The sequence below is a fragment of the Trachemys scripta genome, chromosome 8 (genome assembly GCF_013100865.1).
Source record: "Trachemys scripta elegans isolate TJP31775 chromosome 8, CAS_Tse_1.0, whole genome shotgun sequence".
In the NCBI taxonomy this organism is placed as follows: Eukaryota; Metazoa; Chordata; order Testudines; family Emydidae; genus Trachemys; species Trachemys scripta.
In genome coordinates this window covers 35,060,642-35,079,769 of record NC_048305.1, presented here as the reverse complement: position 1 = coordinate 35,079,769, position 19,128 = coordinate 35,060,642, and the positions used below count along the sequence as shown (strand labels likewise).

Genomic DNA, 19,128 nt, shown 5'->3' with positions numbered 1-19,128 from the left:
TTAGGGGCAGGGAACCCAGGAGGGGGCAGTCAGGGGACAAGGAACGGGGGGAGGGTTGAGGGTTCTGAGGGGGGCGGGAAGTGGGAGGGGCAGGGCCAGGGCTAGGGCTAGGGCAGGACGGAGGCGGGGCTCCTCCCGTCCTCTTTTTTGCTTGCTGAAATATGGTAACCCTACTAGAGAGTCACCTTGCATGTAGAAGGCCAGAGGCCTAGACCCAGGGCTTCCCTAACCACCAGACTCTAGGCTCAGCCTGGCCTTGTAGAGCTGCTCCACTTTGTAGATAAATAATTAAATAGTGATTGGGCCAAAGACTCTAGCTCAGTGATTTAGGCCCTCAGCTGGGATGTGGGAGACCCCAGTTCAGATCTCCGGGTCTCTGACATCCCACTGGAGTGCCCTAGTCATTGGCTATTGTGGGCCATACTCTCTCTCTCTCTCTCCATGCAAGATTTCGAAAGGGCTTATTTTTGTTCCAAATGTCAAAACCGCAACCAAGATTTCTCGTTTTCTGGCCAGTCCCAGCTGTAATCTCTGGTGGGTCCTTAACATCAGGTGGTGCCATCTCCATCCCTCATTCTGGAAGTCCTCTCCATCCTGGGCCACTGTAGGCTCGGAGGGCTGGCTCTGCGTCCCTTTAAAGCTGCTGCCCCTGAGCCAGCGTGCTGCCAACCAGTGCCGCTGGCAGAAGGAGCCTGCCATACATCAGCTGTTGCAGAACAGGCAGCCAGCTCCCTTAACTTCCCTGTTGAATATTAACAGAGCAACAGCAGCAAAACACCTGAACCATTGTTCGCCCAGCAAGGCTGGGCCTAGCCAGACAGCCTGCCCGCTGCCTGCCTTGCCATGCCCCCTAGAAAGGACACATTTGAATAAAAGACCTGAGCAAGAAGGACAAAGCACAGCCAGGCTGGAGCCTGTGAGCTGCTGGAACACCCCTGGGGCCCCATCCTGCAGCACTGAAGCCAGCAGGGGGTTCGCTATTGAGCGCAGTGGGAGTGGGAGCAGGCCCCGGCGCGCTCGGAGCGAGAGCGCCATCCGGCTCAGATGAAGCACATTTTGTTCAGAGCTTCCTGCATCCTGCCCGCGTTCCCCACGTCGCTTTGTTTCTCCCAGGGAGGGGGGCGTCGAGGTTAAAATGAGGTCAGGCTGCTAATTGCGTCAAAGCGTCAGGCTGGGAGTGGGGAGTCAGCAGCCAAGCTAATGCGGCAGCAATTTAGAGCCCAAAACAGCAGCAGGAGTGAGAGAGAAGGCGTCGGGTGAGGCCAAAGAGAGGAGAGAAGGGCAGTGAGAATGGGGAGAGCAGAGAGGACAGGAGGGAGAGAGGGAGAAAGCAGAGGAGGAGGGTAAGAAAGGAGAGAGGAGAAGAAAAAACCAGGAAGAGCCGTTAGTCACTACAGTGATGAGCACTATGGAAAACCATAGCTAGATACAGAGGTGTGTATGGGGAGGGATAGATGGATGGGTGCATATGGGGGTAAAGAAAGAAAGAAAGAAAGAAAGAAAGAGGGAAATGGATGGGGAGAGGCCTGGGGGAAGCAGAAGAGGAAGGAAGAGCTCAGCAGGGAATCAGAGCTGAGGAGAGTGAGAGGAGAGAGAAAAAGGCAGCGAGCTGCAAGACAGAGATTGTGACACTTGGCCCTGACGATCCAGAGGAACTGCATTGCCCTCTCCAGGGGGGCTCAGAAGAGATTGACCAGCCCCCCACCCCCGGTTAAGCACCCACCACCGTGGACCTCACACCAACCCTTGTAGCAACCCACTAGATAGTTAGTTAGTTTAGCTTGAGCCACTGGTGTTGTATCCTTACCTTTTCTTTCTCCATCATCCCCCTCACCTCCAGCCTTTGCTTCTTTTTTTAAACACATTTGTCTGGCAATATTTATTCTTTATATGTCCTTGCTGCTGAGGGCTCATGGGTTCTTTAGCCTCCCTCTGTGTATAGATTGCTTGCTGGTATGTTTCCCATTATTTTACTAAGGGCAAAGGATGGATGTACTGGATAGAAACTGCCAGGATCACTGGTCTTTGCCTTTTGAAGCTCAGTAGCACTTTTGCTTTCACCCTCTCCACAATTGCACTAGCTGCCCCGATTTTTCAAAAATAATCATCAAGAGTTCATTGAGTTAGGTAAATTCCCTTAATGCCCTAGAATGGAAATCAAGCCAGCTGCTTTTAGCAATCCCCAATGTCCCCTTACTTTTCCCTAATCCCAACTAGTCCCTTATTTTTTATCAATGACTCTTTTTCAGCATTCTTCATGACTTCCTCGTTGGCCAGTCCTCTTAGGAGAAATCCCATGAACTGCTAAATCTCAGGCAGGTTTGGGCCAACTCCTAATTTAATCTGAACTGAGTCCACACTCCTCTGGTTACACTGTGTGTGTGTGAATAAGATGCCGGTGAAAAGATGCCAGATTAACCACTGTTGGAGGCAGAAACCCTCTATTTATTCCCTGGACAGGCATATTGAGGGGCAGCAGTGCAAGCTCCCCTCCATCCCCCAAAGCATTGCATCTCTACCTTGCTCCAAAGGGAACCTCCAGGGCCTGAGAGGCTAGTTCAGGCTCCATGGCTCACTCAGTCCTCTCTGTTGAGCCTGCCAACACGGAAGCCAGCTGAGTGTTTGTGTGCTGTGGATACTTGTCAACTCAGAGCCGGACGCAGGCCAGCTAATGCAGTACTGTCAGCCTGGAACAGCTTTTGCTAACTTGGCAAAGGTGAGTGCTCACCACTCCCTGTACCAGACTGAACTGCACTCTTGCCTACGTGTGTGAAGCTATGTCATCCTCTAGTGGCTGTGTCAGGGAGGAACCAGGCCCTAACCTTGCTGCAGCTCCAGGCGATTCTCCTACCCCCTCAATGCCCCAATCAACCAGCAGGAGACACAACATGGGGGGAAAAGTCCCAAATACACCTCTCAACCAATGGCTGTCACATGACCTTGCACTCCCCAGACTCTGTGGAATGGGGTTTAAAGTGATTCATGGGACTAATACGCTGCATGTTAACAGTCTCAAGGCCAGAAGGAACCACTGTGCTCAGCTAGGCTGGCCTGCTGCATAGCTCAGGCCAGAGATTTCACCCAGCGAGTCTTGCAGCAGAGGGCTTTGCTGTCCCTTACGGTGTGAGTGGACCCTGGCCAGCCCATACATGGTAGCATGGCTGAGGTCAGGTATCTCTTAGCACTGACCGCAGCTCCTGTTCCAGTTGTGGTTCTTGCAGTGTCCTTTCTAGCTGCTGCAGCTCTACAGCTCCTGTGGCTGGGCCTGGACCCCACCCACCCAGCTCTTCTCTTGCCTGTTAGCTCCTTTCTCCAGCAGTTCTGTTCATTTCAGATGCCCTTTCTTCCCCGTTGCCTGTGACCCTTTTCTGCCCTTTGATCCTTATCAAATTCATTGCCCTTATCAATTTATTTTCCTTCCTCCCACCCTCTCCTGGGCGCAGGCTCTCCCCCTGCCCTTCTACACCCCCCCCATCCTCCCCCCCCACTTCTAAAGGAGAAGGGTCCAAAGACTTTCCATGGTTCACTCGCCAGTCCCTCTCACTCTTCCACTCACAGTCTCCCCAGGTCCCTCTCTGCCTTCTCCACCTGTCCCATCTCCCCAGCCTCAGATTTAGGCTTCTTTCATCCAACCACGAGCCTCAGCCCTAACTTCCTTCTCATGCCCAACCCCTGTTTAGCCCTAGCTAAACCCCATCTCTTCAGCCTGGCTGGGGATCCCCTCAGGCTGCCAGCCCATCTGCCATTGTCCCTTCATTTTCTTGCACCCAAGGTTCTCCTTCCACGCTGCTTGTTTTCATGGAGACAGCAGCCAGGCCAGCCCAGAGAGCACCAGCTAGGGCAGAAGCGTTCCCCAGTTGTCCTCAGCAGAGCAAACTCTGAATGGAAAGCTCCCATTTGGGCACTGCCCCCATGATCATGCAACATAAGAATGGCCATACTGGGTCAGACCAAAGGTCTATCTAGCCCAGTATCCTGTCTTCCGACAGTGGCCAATGCCAGGTGCCCCAGAGGGAATGAACAGAACAGGGAATCATCAAGTGATCTATCCCCGGTCGCCCATTCCCAGGTTCTGGCAAACAGAGTCTAGGGACACCATCCCTGCCCATCCTGGCTAATAGCCATTGATGGACCTATCCTCCATGAATTTATCTAGTTCTTTTTTTAACCCTGTTATAATCTTGGCCTTCACAACATCTTCTATCAAAGAGTTCCACAGGTTGACTGTGCGTTGTGTGAAGAAATACTTCCTGTTATTTGTTTTAAGCCGGCTGCTTGTTAATTTCAATGGGTGACCCCCTAGTTCTTGTGTCCCCTTCCTCCCAAATCCTGGATTTCTCAAAGACAGCCAAGCTCTATGGCTAAGGGCTAAAGGGCATCCGGTCCTTGGCGCGGGCAGGCCCGGCAGCTGTGTGTGACATACAGGAGGGTGAGGGTGATAAGACGGCACAGCAGGGCTGGATGTGAACTAGAGGTGAAAGGCTGGGTCACCTATGGCCCATTCGTCCATCACATGCCGCAGAAGCAGTGCAGTCCAGGAGGTAGGGCACTAACCTAGCACCCAGCAGCTGTGGGTTCTGTACCTGACTCAGGTGCTGCCCTGCTGCATCTCTCTAGACTGCAAGTGTTCCAGGGCTTTTCTCCTTCCTGGCCCGCTCTTTCTTGCTCTTAACCGAGCCCGATCAGTGGGAACCTGATGTCTGCGCACACAGGAGCAGGCACGCCTCCAAACGCACGCTCCCGCATAGGAGAGGCATTTGCCTCTGTGGTACGCTCTGGAAATCGCCAGCTGGAGCCAAGCAGCTGGGATGCTATTCGAGCCACGCTGAGGGCCCCACTGACCATCTCTCTTGCTGCGACAGGGACCGAGAGCGGTGGTGGAGCCAACAAGAACGAGAGAACATGCAGCTGGTGCTACCACCTGTGCCTGTCGAGCTGCAGCCAAGCCAATGGCTTCCCCTGAGTCTCCAATGCCGGGGGGGAGGGGGAAAGAAGCTCAAAAAGCCGGGCCAGAAAGCATGCGCCATGTCCCTGGCTCCAGCCCGGAATGCATCAGGGAAGAGAATGATCATTATAATTAATGCCAGTGGGCATGGACTACTCACTCGCTCAACTGTGGGTTGATTCCCTCCCCCTCCCCCCCCAAGCTGGCTAGCTAGCAGCTCCAAAAATCAAACACCTGTATGGTAGCCAGATCCGTACACTGCTGCTGCACCATCTGCAGGGCCTGGCCTGTGCCAGCTGCCTCTCACAGGGGCCGTGGGAGACCGGGAAAGGGAGAGAGGCCCATAATCCACTCGGCAGCACGTCCCTCCCCTGCCCCGTGACTCTCAATCATCGTCTCCCTCTGAAGCTGCCCCGACATGGCTTCCAAGGCTGAATGTGCTGGGTGCAGCCCGAGCACACACCTGGGCTTCACTGCTGGGCACTCCTCTAGCCACACGTGTGTTTTAGCAATGCGTGCCCCATGAATATTAGCTCTGCCAGGGTCTAAAGGGCGCACCGCAGAGTGCCCCGGGGCCTCCGCGTCCAACATCAGTCACATGCACGCAAATCCAGAGTAACACTCTTGACTGACTCTGCATTTACAGTGGTCTCATTGAGCTCAATGATTTGGCTCCATGGGCAGGCTGTGGCATGACTGACCATCCCTCTGCAGCATCTGATGTAGGCCGCTATTGTAGCTCAGCTCTCGGAGTGCCTGAGCCATTGGGCTGAGCCAGTTGGGCAGCTCCGATGTCTCTGCCGTAGTGGATTGGTGCCTTTGGCCTGATGTGGGGTTTGGGGGCAGCATGGAGGGGTCTAGGTTTGTAGTTATGACTTTTTTGGGGGTGCTCTAGTTTTCCTCCCCTGACTTTACCATTTTGTCTTGACTCTCCTTAGCCCGCAAAGTGGAGCCGTGCTCTCACCAAGTGGCTGCCTCCCCAGCTCTGGCCAAGGGCGGGCAGAGGAGTTTGATGGCCAGTCAGTAGGGAACAATCCTGCTATTGAACTAGATGGCCCCAGTGGGTTTTCTCCATCCCTGGGCATTACGCGGCATGGTGCACCCCTCAATGGCTCAGTTACAAACATTGCCACCTGCTCGGCTAGTGAGTCTGTAGCTTTGTACAGGTAGCCTAGGGCTTATTTCTGTGGCAGGACTCAGTCTACAGCCATCAGCCGTGGGGTTGGGCTTGGGGTCATCCAGAAGCTACAAGGAGGGACGGTCGCCTGGAGATCACTTATACTCGGACAGTCATTTAGGCCCAGCTCCCCAAATGGATTTAGGCACCCATTGAAAACCATGCAAATTAGGCACCTAAATACCTTTGAGGCTCTGGGCCATGCAGCTCAGAACTGCCCGCCATTTATAACAATTAGAATAAATGGCCCAGCGCCTGCACCGGGCTCTGCTCATGCCTTTCCCCACTTAGCTAGCGCTGGCTTGCTTTCCAGCCACTCCCAGAACCTCTCCACAAACCTCCATTGTACTTTCTGAAACAGCCTTTCTATTTCACCTCACTGCACCAAGCCAAGGCAGTGTGTGCTAGTGGTCAGATCATAGGGCTGGGTGCTTGCAGCCTTGGGGTGTAACCCTGGCTCTGTGGCTGCCTTGCTGTGTGACCCTCACCTGCAAAAAGGGGCTAGGTCCCTTAGCTACTCCCCAGGGTTGTAAGGCGCAGGCTAAACCAGTGAGTGTGTGGGGCTTTGTGCTCCTGGAAGGGAAGGGGTTACACAGGGAAGCAATGCAGTGTGGTGGTGCATACTGAGAGGGGGGGAGAAGGATTGCTGTGTGCTGAGTCTGGTTCACCCATTGACTTGCAGTTTGATCTTGGGCAAGTCACGTCCCTGCTCCTTGTCAGGGCTCACATCTGTCCTGGCTATTTAGACTGTACATTCTGCAGGGCAGGCCTGTCTCTTACCACATGTTTGTAGAGCACCTAGAACAATCGGCCTTCACTTAGTTGTCACCAGCAGGTACTACTGTACTAGCAATGTCAAACGCTTCTTAGTCCCTCCGCCTGCTGTCAGCTCAGCCCGATTTCTCTCCCACATTCTGCCTCAGCTCTCACCCCTGTAAAACAACAGCATACACAGTGCGTGGAGACACCAGTCAATCTGTGTTTATAATACCTGCCCCCCCTCCCCCGCTGGTATTGCCAGTGGCTCTGTCTGAGCTGGAGCTTTCACCTGCACCCAATGCTGCAACTGCCCAAAGGCCGGTACGTCACTACAGCCTCACACAGCGCACGAGGAGGAAACCCTTCCATGATCATGCGGGGCGTTCATTAAGGAGGCTGTACACAGCCGAGCATGTTCATACTGACGCTGCTTTCCAGCACGCAGGCGCCTCTCTAATACACCTTGGCCTTACACACCTGGTTTGCCTCTAAGGCTCAGGCAGAGAACACTCCAGTCTCTTCCACATGCCGCTCACAGTATGGGTTATAACAGGCGGCCCTGTTTTGCCCTGTGCCTCAGCAAGCCTCAGGCACGTGCAGACTTTGTGCTCTGGAAGGGACCTCGCCAGCCCCTTCCGTGCACCCGGTGACTGGCACAGTCCAGGGAGCAAAGGCCTAATTGGCCTGTGTGCAGCTCTGACACACGGGGGCGTGAGGAGAGGGGGGGTTATCCTGCTCTCGCTCAAACCCGTTTGGCACTGCTACGGCTCAGCTGGTGCCAGTGGCGTTACTCCTGTGGTAACTCCAGTTTCACTGAGCTCAGACTAAGGCTTAGCAGGTCTATATTTAAAGAGAAAGGCTGGCTAATTTGCTGAGCATGGCTAAGACTTGCAGCTGTACGAGCTCAGAAGATTGCTATATGAGGGCCCCGGTGCCAGGGTGTATGGAGAAGCTAAGAGATGGAAGGGATTGTGTGGGGGTAAAATGTTCCCCCCAATTCATCTGTGGTCAGGTTTATAGCATTGATTCATGGGTTTGGGGGGGATGGGTGTGGGGAGGCGGTTGCCTTCTATGTAAATATCAAATAGCAGCCGCTGCTGAGTACTGGATACCAGCCTACATGGCCCAGGGTGCTGCTCTGCTATGGCATCTCCTGTTTGCCCTTCTGGTCAATTGCAACCTGACAAGCAATGCCCAGCTAACCCCGACCTGTTATGCCAAGTGCAGCCAGCTACTCCTGCTCCATGTGTGGCACGCTGGTTAGCGGCGAGGTAATGACGCTCTGCTCATGGACTCCCAGCATGTGCCGCTGTGTCCTCACAGGCCATGTCAAGGTGAACAGCAGCCACTGTACCTTTATCATGGCTCTGGCAAGCTCAGCTCTGGACTAATATGCTTTTGCAATGGCTTGTCTTACCCAAGTCCCTGTGATACACTTGCACAGAATACTGGAAGCCTGGTACCAGTGACTTGGTTCATGGCATGCTGAGGTCCATGTGCCTGTCTATCCCTTTTTTACAAGCTACCTTGTTAGACTGTTTTAATGGCTGCCACACATCAGGCACTGAGCTATCCAGGGTGGAAGAGACTCCCAGCTGTTTTCCCCAAAAGGATCTGGCTAGTTGAGAAGCGTAATTTCTCTCCCCATGCCGCCCACTGGGCTGGAGGCTCCTTGTGGTAGGACTGTGTCTAGCTCTGTGCTTGTACAGCACCTGGCACAATAGGGCTCGGATCTGATTGAGTTCCCAAGTGCTACTGGCATACAATTAATAAGTCATAACCCAACCAGCGACGATGCTGATATATTCTGCACAAGGGCTTGCCCTAACCCTGCTAACGTGTTGCACTTCTGTAGCAGCTCCCACCTGAGGACCTCAAGGTGGTTCACAAATCATCATGACCATAGCCTCCCAATGCCATGAGTGGCAGGGTAGTACTTATGACCACTCTGTCCCAAGAGTCTGAGGCCTTGCCCAAGGAGTCCTTGGGAAGAGACAGGAAGAGAGCCCAAAGCCCCTGACTCCCAATCCCTTGGCCAGCTGCAGCACAATCCGATATATTGGTACGCCTAGGTCTTCTAATGATCAATGGTTGGCCCACAGTTCCTCTCTCTGTAACCTGTCTGAAATGGCTAGAGAAGGATGCAAGCAAATCACCTGTCACTGTTTTCAGTGGTGGAGCCGTGTTGGTCCCAGGCTACGAGAGAGACAAAGTGGGTGAGGTAGTAGCTTTGATTGGACCAACTTCTGTTACTGGAAGAGACAAGCTTTCGCGCTACACAAAGCTCTTCTCCAGGTCTGGGAAAGGCCCTTCCCCAGACCTGGAGAAGAGCTCTGTGTATCTTGAAAGCTTGTACTTTCCACCAAGAGAAGCTGGGCCAGTAAAAGGTGTTATATCACCCACCTCGTCTCCTTCACTGAGTGGACATTTAGCAATTTGTGAATGTTGGAGCCCTGGCCAAATCCACCAGGAGTCTGTAAACACTCTCAACTGCATACATGCTTAGGGCTCAGTTGTGGCTTAGACCACACACTCATGCAAGGGAGCAAGGGGGAGTAAGAGACCCCTCACACATCTGCACTTGCTAGCCAGAACTCGGGCTGGGGCATTGGAAGGTGAGCAGGCATTGCATGACCTCATAAGGGATCAGAGCATTTTGAGCTCCATTCCCCAATGCACAGAGAGGACGTTGCATGATGGCTTAGCCCCTGCTCTCTGGAGCAGGTGTCTGAGGAGGGGGTGGGGAATGCAGAGAGCCTTGGCCCCACCCCTGACAACCATACTGGCCAGCTGAGCTGGCACATGGGAAGAAGAGGGATATAATTTGCTGCTGGTATCAGCCAGTGACAAATTACAACACTGTCCCGCCCCCATGCAGCCTGGAGCACGGAGACACAGGGAGCGAATCTGGGCTCAGAGAGGTATGTTGGGCATAGTGACTCGCAGCGCTACTCATGGGGTGAAGTAGCGTAGGCCACACCCCAAGGTTGGCTGTCCTTAGCTCCTACTGCGTCCACCCTCCACATGATCTAGCGAGTGACCCAGGCTGCAAGCTGCACACACTTGTTAATTATCCCCAAAACAGACTCACCCCTTCACAAGCGCAGAGTAAATTTGTTTTATTGAACATTCAGCTATCTAAACTTACTCACTAAAAAAGAGTTCCTGTTTCTAAGCATCCATTTTATCCTTGTCTTGACAGAACCAGTCTAAATACAGTTATCTGTAGCATGATTGCATTGTTTTACAAAAACAAATGGCATGTACTATATGGTAAAACTCTAGGCAGGTCTAGCTGCTCAAATATTCCCAGTAAGGGAGATCGTTTTTAACCAAACGACTCATATGATTAAATACGGTGAGATTGAACAAGTGGTGGCATTCAGACTTGTAGCCCATTATGTTTCCTGCCATGGCTTCAGGGGCTCGGGACCCTAATCTGTTGGGCACCATTGGAAATGCCTGAGTACTTATGGGTGGGCTGGGTTGGGAACTGCTCCTGCAGCAAATAGCTGTGAATGTCTGGACCTTGCAAACTGCAATGGCAAGGAGGAGAGACCTTGGTGCAGCTGTTTGTTAGGAAGGAAGAAAGAAAAAAAATATCGGCACAATACTGCTATGGCCAGATCTCACTCCCAGTGGAGTCAAGGACCGCCTTCCCATTGACTTCACTGGGAGCTGGATCAGGTCCCCAGCATACATTGCCAAGTCTGCAGATCTGTGATAAGGGATCCAAGAAACAGCGTTATAGTCCTGCTCCTCGTGTTGCTTTGGACCCAAGCAGGGTGGGAAAGGGCCAAAGGCAAAAACAAGAAAGCTCATGGGTTGGACACCATTTATTTCGTTTGATTCCTCTTTCAGAAATGCACCATTCACATGTTACAATATGTCCATGAAGATGGGGCTGTCAACACAATCAGTGTTGACACATCTCTGCTCCCATTGTGGCCAATGGTTACCTAGTGGGAGGCGAATTCTAGGCAAACACTGAATGCTTCTGAAAATAACACCCATCACTTCCAATCAGATTTGGCCTCAATTTACACAAGGGACTGTAGTGCTGATTCCATCACCTGATACAAGTTGGCAATTCCCCAACAAACTCACCACTACCAACAACCCTATGTCAGTTTCCAAGGAGTCTGTAGTTTGGTTGTCCACATGCTACCTGTAATGAAAATTCTAGTGATCAAGCCTAGCACAGTTTAGTTTAGACTCCTAAGTATATTGTAACAAACCCAGATTTAACACAGTATGTATTTTGCAGAACATGTGCTATTCAGCTAACCAGTTAAAAATGTAACATATGCAACCTTAGGGAAAAAATGATTGATTGCTCCATTTGCACTGGCAAACATTTACAATTCACTCATTTATTTTTTAATCTGCTGATAAAAAACAAAAGCAAAACAAAAAAACTAAAAAATACACCCCAAACCCTGAATGCCAAGAAAGGCAAACTTAGGAAAATGCCATGACACAAGAAGTGACATATTCAAAAGGGACATTTTTTTATGCTTTTTTTTTTCCACAACTGCGTGCAACAGAAATGGACAGAAAAAAACGAGATGTAAATCATGACACAAAACATGCATTCATTTTATTCACAAAACAGCCTGGATCGCTAAAACATTACAAACAGCATTTCAATTTACTGATGTAGAGAGAGCTGGAGAAACGGGGATTTGAACATAAGAGAAATATTAGCTTTCAGAACTGCTTCAGCACAGGTCCTGCAATTTTTTTTATTTTTCTTTTAACTTCAGTAAGTTTATAAAAATGATTTCTATAAGTAAACCATTGCAATTAGGATCTTGTTTTCCCTGTATGCAGTATTTCTTGTTCTATATTAATAAACTAACAATGATTTTTTTTCCAAGACTGCCCATTTTGCAGCAATTTTTCTTTCATCTTTAATACCAAGCTTCTTGCTGGTTAAACTTACATATGTGAATGGTTAGGAAAAGGGATACTACATCGTTTTAAACATATTCTCATTTATAAACATGAAGTTGAGGCATTCTAGAAACTATCCACTCTATTTTATGATGGGAAATAATCAAATAAAAAGTATAAATGAGGGTGTAATTAAACAACTGTGCTAAATTACAGTAGTGCTTATTAGTAACTAGATTTTAAAAGGTTACTGTAAATTTACATTCTCTACACAAGAACTGCATCTTCCACACATAAACAACATCAACACCAAAACACAGAAAGAAACTGATTGTCCATACTCTGTCTATTAAGTCTTGGTACTTTACAGATCCATTTTTTTATTATTATTATTTGAAAAGCAGTTAAATGTTTTACTAGGACTTGAAGATGTTAAAACAAACGCAAAAAAAATATATATATAAAAACAGGAATGAAATCTGCGAGAAAATATTTTTGGTTCTAAAGAGACACAGGTGCATCCATTCATTTCAGCCAAAAAATTCCTTGCCTGAGACAACACAAGCAAGCAGTGACATTGCACTTGGATGACAGAGCTTTGGAATTCTCATTCCTACTGAAACCATCTGAATGCAGCTCCTGTAGGAAGCATCACCTTCTGGAAAGAAAGAGAAAAGAAAACAGGGACACGTTAAGAGTCAGGTGCATGTGGGAAACACAACTGCTACTAAATATGTCTGCTCTGCACATAACCCTGGGGCCGGTCACAGAAATCTTTCCTCGTGAAATCAGTCCCATTACTCCTCAAGGATGAAATCCCAGCCCAAGGTCCCGCTTAAGCCCAAATGAGGATGGGTTTGCAAAATCTGGCCCTGCGGACAGGTTGTTAGGCGGGGGGGGGGGGGAGGTGTCCCCAAGAAGCACCATGTTTATACTAGGGACCTTGTCAAAGAGGTATTAGCCGGCAGTAATGCTAATACAATCAACTGGTAAGTTGATTAAAGGCAGCAGCTAAGTAAAAGCAACATATGACAACATGCAAATTTTGTCTGGAGTGCACTGCCCTCCCTGCTGGGGCACGCTTTGCACTCACATTTCAGTGTCTTTGGGGTTCTGTTACTATACAGCTGGACTTGTCCTGCGGGGGAGACTTACGCCTTTTAGCAGTTGCAGCCTTTGGTGGGGGGAAAAAAGAGAAAGAAAAGTCCACACAAAAGAGGAAAATCTGTATTGGATGGGAGACAAAATATCTGCTTTGTAATGCGAGGAGGGAGGGAGTAGCTTAATGTAGGGGATCAACCCACTCCCCCCTTTGGAACACAAGCCTTTGGAAACACAATGCACAATTCCTCCTGTTTCAGGCTAGCCACTTCTCCCTCAACCATCCCATTGTCTGACTGCTGATTAGGGCACAAAGGGAGTCAGCAACTGCTAAGGGGCCCTGAGTGCTACACTGTACCAGGGTGCAGGGAGCTCTGCCGTCACTAACTAAGTCACTCCCACTGTCCTGGAAGGCTGGCGGCTGCCTGACGTACCCTGCAGCTCCCAGGCACGATCTGGAATGGAGCTCACCACCCCTGACAACCAGTAGGCCAAATCCTGAGCCAAAACTTTCAAACCCAGCTGCCTAATGTCAAGCTCCTAAATCCAAATGACAAGATTCCCAAAGGTGCTGAGCACCCATCAAATCCTATTGAAATCAATGGGCGCTGCAGGTGCTCAGCACCTCTGAAAAACAGGTTGTTCCTAGATAGTCTTGAATATGGCTCTAAGGAACCTAACTTTAGGCCCCCCAGCTTTGAAAATTTGGCCCCCAAGGAACAGGATCCAGCCTTGCTCAGGCAAACTCCCATTCACTTCAGGGAGAAGTCTGCTTGAGTGTGCAAGAAGTGAGGGCTTCAGGATTGGGCCCACTGAGAAAGGCTCAGCACACCGCAGAATTTGGGCTTGTGTTTGCACATTAGTAACTGGTGAGCATGCTGGCCCAGAGGCCTTTGTGGAAAGTTCTCCTTAGCCTCCTCTAGCCTGGGAAACTCAGCGGGCACTGCCAGTCCTGCTCAGAGCCAGGTTCAGCTCCCGCTTCTGGAGCACAGGTCCTGTCTGTGCTCTCAGCGAAGCTGTGGTCAGCTGCTGCCGTCCTCCACCACAGGGAAATCCCCTAGTGCGGACTCAGCCTGTAGGCGCTTTAATAAAAAAATGATGCATTTCAAAGGCAGGAAAAGAAAGAGTTGGCCTAAGTCTGCTCCATCACATCCGCACACAGATTTCATAACAATCAGCTGGGCTAGTAACTGAAGCTAATACCTTGGATCATGTTCTCCAAACCCCGCATCTCTGCTGCATCTTTTAAACAGTTCCTTACAAAGTGAGATTCAGGTGACATCTACTAATTAGCGTTCTCGTTTCAAATGAACAGCATTTCACCGGGCAGTCACTCTCAACAGCTCTGCCTGGCTACCACACACATCTTCAGTGACAGAAAGGGAGGTTTGTTTTCAACCAGAGGCAGAACGGTTATTTGGCTTTCAGTGCAGGTCGCACCTCAACCCTCGTTTCCCGCTGGGTGAAGCCACAAGGTTACGGTTGTGATATGGACAAAAGGACCGCTCGGCACCAAGCTGAGACCCAACAAACTCACCGTGCCTGAGAACTGCCTGACCTGGCGCTGCGACATCGGTTTTTAATATGAAGAAAGGAAGCGTGTCTGCCTGGGAAAAGGATATCTCCTCCACCCACGAGGGCTCATCTTAGAAGGGTTTCACTCAACAGACCGGGGGGAGGGAAGGAGCTACAGAGAATGCTTGCTCTGAAAGGGCATCTGGAAAAACAGCTCTGTGATTGTTCCAGCCGTCCACTTACAGTTCCAGACACAATGGAACAAGCTCCTACTTCCCCTGTGTCTGATGTAGATTACAATGTCCGGCTTCCACTGAGTCGGATACAGAAAAGCCAGGCCAGCCTTCCCAGTGCAGCTGGCACGGCAAGGTAACTTTCCTTTACAAAGCTACCCTAGCCTCATGCTGATTGCTGTGCCTGCCCCAAACCTCCCCTTCATTTCAGGCCATTCAAAACCAGGCTAGGCTGGAGCACTTTGGGAAATCAGCAAATTAGAAAACGAGGGACAGAGCCCAAGATGGCAGAAATGAGCAATGCAAACAGGCCTTTCTGGGCACCTGTCAAACAACACGCACATTGAATCATGGCGCATGCATCCACATTTAAATGATAATACCTAGTGTTTTCTGTTCAATGGTAACACGCTTTACCAAAGAGCTCACAAGCATTATCACCCATGTTACAGATGGAGAGATGGCAGCACAGAGAAAGCTGGGACTTGCCCAAGATAAGCAACAGAGTCAAGACTAGAACTATGTCATCTGCCAATCGGAGACCTTACCCTCTGAACCACATGACCTTTATTAAACCCAATCACTTAAAAGGACAAACTTATCGAGAGCTCAGCTTTACACCGCAGTCCCTTGCATTTATGTAGTGTCCGGGGAATGCAGCTAGTGTATAGTACCGTTCCAGTACTTAGTACGGGGTTTGATGGGAAAGAGAGGAGGAATGTCTTCACACAGCACACAGTGAACTTGTGGAACTCCTAGCCAGGGGATGTTATGAAGACCAAAATTATAACTGGGATTAAAAAATAATTAGATAAATTCAGGAGACAGTTCCATCAATGGCTACTAGCCAAGATGGTCGGGGAGGCAACCCCACGCTCTGAGCATCCCTAGCCTCTGAGTGCCAGAAGTAGGGAGTGGACGACAGGGGATGGATCATTTGATGATTTCCTGTTCCGTTCATTTCCTCTGAAGCACCTGGCTCTGGCCGCTGTCGGAAGACAGGATACTGGGCTAGAGGGACCACTGGTCTGACCCAATATGGTTGTTCTTATGCTCTTATTAATTTCAAACTGCAAAAGGCATGTCAGCTGGCAGAAATTAATTATCCGACCTAGGACACTGGAGCCAATACCCCGGTTCTTGCAGAACGCACCATGGAATCTTTAAGCAGCCACAAACGGTCAAGTCCTCTGGTTTACATCACCTCTGAATGGCAGCACTAGCAATGTTCAGGGAAGAGCGCTGCACACGGGGTATCCTGAACTATCACCTGCTGATCCTTGGGTTTTGCTTCCAAGTTCAGACCTGGCTTGACCCTTCTGAGATCCCACCGTATCACAGCACATGGGGAGAACTAACAGACATCAGAAGAGACCAGTTTTGAGTTGCACCCTTTAAAGAAGAGACTGTCAGAGAGTCAGCATTAGCTAAGGGAACTGAACTATGAAAGATTTTCAAAGCTCACATTGTGCTGAGGACCCACTGGTGAATGATACACAGCAAGACAGAGGAGTGTTCACCGGGGATTACAGGTCTTCCAGCCTGGATTCTGAGGGAGATCTCCTACTCAAGAGTGGCAGGAGGCTTATCCTAGGCACTACCTGCTATAAAGGCAGCAAGAAAGGAAACTTACCAATGCCAGATGAAACTTGCTAGCATGTAGGACTCCCCAGGGGCAGTGCAGGGATTCTGAGCTGGTGGAGATGTAATGCAGGAGCCAAATGTACCAGTTAAATCCCTCTCCTTCCGTTCCTGCATAGCCAAGCTGGCTGAGGCTACTGATGGGGAACGGCTGGTTCCCCCAGGACAACTATGAAGTGCTGCAGCAGCATCCAAGTGGATGAGGACAGGATGGGCTAGTGAGGAACAACCATCTTCACCCCAAACTGGTTCCACTGGCGCAAACACATCCAGCCTCTGGCAAGGCTTGACAAAGGGGAGGGGGGGAGAACGACCTGCCCTGCAAAAAGCCCCCCTCCCTCCACTCCTGCACTCTCTTTTTTTGCCCAGGAGGAAGCCGTGGTATTTTTCCAGAAAAGTGTTTATCGGAAACCCGGCGGGGCCTGACATGTACCACAAAATACTCTATGGCCACCCTGACATGGCACGAATGCTGCTTCCGTCCCTGCAGGTAAGGAAGAATCAGGACAGGTGTCAGGAAACATTGGCTCCTGATCATATCTAAGTGGGATGTCCCCGGGGCAGCAGCTGGGGTTTCCCCCCTTCCTCTGAAGCATCAGATAGGAACTATTGCCAGGGGCTGGATATTGGATTAGATGGACCAATAGGCTTATCGAGCAGGGCAATTCCTATGTTGCCATAAACCCTCAATCAGGTAGCTGCCTGTCCATGCACGCTTCCCTGACTCCACTAATCTCCTGTTGGAGAAGATGGATGCTAAGAAAAGCACTTCAACAGTCCAGCACAAAAAGGCAAACTGATGGAGGAGGCTCAGGGAAGAGGCTGGTGCAGTCTCTTGAGAACCAGTGTCCTTTGCCCAGGTCTTTCCAGGCACTGGTGTTGGTGGGAGACCACTTACAGCAGCAGCAAGTCAGCACGATGGGGAATGCCAAAGCATCAGCTGATGATGAGCAGTCCTGGCACGGAAGCTGCAGGCACTCAGGGCTGCATGTTCATAGGGGCCTCAGCACAGTGTCCATTTTTGTGCAACTAACTTCTGGTGTGTGCAAAACTCGCACACCTTTTAGCCCAAACACTTGTGTGTGCAAATGTTTGTATGGGCAAAGTCACTTTGGGTTGTTTTATCTCCTCTGTAGATGTGGACCTCGGGGTTTGGCTCCCCTCTTGCCAGCTTCGGAAGGAAATCTGCACCCTGCCAGAGGCCAGCTCAGCAGCACCGTCTTCCCTGCCATACAAGGACAGACAAACCAGAACTGAAGGATTTGCCCATGCACAGGAGCCCTTCAGGGACTGGATTTATGTCCTAGAGCCTGGACAAATGCCAACTTGAGGCTCAGGTGCCACCAGGGATTTTCAAAGTTGCCTCGAGAGGAAGGACCGAGCATTTTCCTCTATCCACAACTCACCCCGCTTTGGGGATGGGGGTTTTCTTCTTCTCAAGCTCCATCCAAATGTAAACACTCAAATGGCTGCACAATATAGGACAGAAATACCACCTGCCAGAGAGGAAGGCAATGGTATTGCCAAGGCAGAGCAGGGGCCTGCCGGCAGCTGAACCCAGGAAGTATGGAAGCTCTGAGGGGCCTATCAGAATCACAGATGTTCTGTGAGTTTGCACCCAGGCCATAAGATTACTCGTGGTGAGAGCATGACGCCTAGCCATGTGGGTGTGCTGCGTTCTGACCATGCTCACAAGAAGGGCAGTAGCACAACTGCCAGGCACTACCTGGGACCTAGAGTGGTTCCTCTGCTGTGCCCACAAATGGTTAGTGAGTTCCACTTCCCTGTGTCCAAGGGGATCCCACGTGAAACCCCCCACAATGTCCTGCTCTGGCCCTAGCAGCTGAGGACCTATAAGATTGTTGCCCAGATTGTCCCACAATCCACTGGTGCAACTGTGGCTGGATAACATGGTATGCTGTGGTCAGGCCAACCCAGTTAACATGTTCCTGATGCTGCTGTGTAGATGTGCTGTGCCCATCTGCATGTTGGATTGGTGGGATCTATCTATGGCATAGACAGTGATGACGACTACAGTGTTTTCAGGAGCAGGCCCATCCACATGGGGACTGCGTAAAACAGAGACAGGTCTCGGGCAATGGGAGGGGAAGGTGCGCAGCACCATGCAGGGTCGGGCCCACAGCAAGCTGCTTTGGCTTGCTCACAAGACGATAAGCCGGTCCTGCCTGCTCATAGAACACATCTGATTTCCTGGGCAAATTTATCTTGGGGGCTGAGTGAGCACCACGGCACAATCATTGTTTCTCAACAATTTCTGCAATTTGCAATCAAATCACTGGAGGAGGCAAAAGAGCAATCGGGAAAAGATGCTTTTGTGCTAGCGACATATCTGGTCAGCAGTGCCAGGAGCAAGCGCTGCCTTGGGAGCAGGGCTAGCCCTGGGCCCCAGCCGGGAGTTCAAGAAGAGACATCTTTTGCAAAAGACCTTTCATTCATTCCCTTTGAAGCACTTGGCACTGGCCACTGTCAGAAGACACAACACTGGGCTAGATGGTCCATTGGTCTGACCCAGTGTGGCTGATCTTATGTTACAATCTTATGTTCAGATGGCATCAGAGGAGCCCGGCACCTGCTGTCTATGGTCCTGCCCATGCTATGGCTCGAACTGCAAGAGCAGCAACCCTCTTTGGAAGCGTTGGCCAAGACCATTCCAACGTGGCTGTTGATAACAGAGTCACTGAACAGACAGGGAGGGGTTATTTTAGGTGACAGACAGCCATGCTGGGCGCGCACTCTGCTCCTCACCCCCCCGTGATCGACAGCTCACTCTACACCGCACATGGGGTGGCCACAAAACCACGGTACAACCATGTCAAGCCAAGAGAGGTGCCCTCACCTGG

General features: G+C 50.6%; 1 protein-coding gene across 13 annotated transcripts in view; it reads right to left on the bottom strand.

Moving 5' to 3' along the window:
• Window positions 1-11,456: 11,456 nt before the first annotated feature.
• CXXC5 (CXXC finger protein 5) overlaps window positions 11,457-19,128 on the bottom strand; it is a 132,709-nt gene continuing 125,037 nt past the window's right edge. For 11 of the 13 annotated variants that reach the window (XM_034779038.1, XM_034779041.1, XM_034779037.1 and 8 more), the window contains 2 exons: window positions 12,871-13,002; window positions 11,457-12,435 (listed from right to left, as the gene is read on the bottom strand). In XM_034779038.1, the coding sequence (XP_034634929.1) occupies window positions 12,874-13,002 (129 nt within the window). In that variant the 3' untranslated portion in view covers window positions 11,457-12,435; window positions 12,871-12,873. The remainder of the gene's footprint in view (window positions 12,436-12,870; window positions 13,003-19,128) is intronic. The other 2 variants (XM_034779046.1, XM_034779048.1) reach the window with 2 other exon arrangements.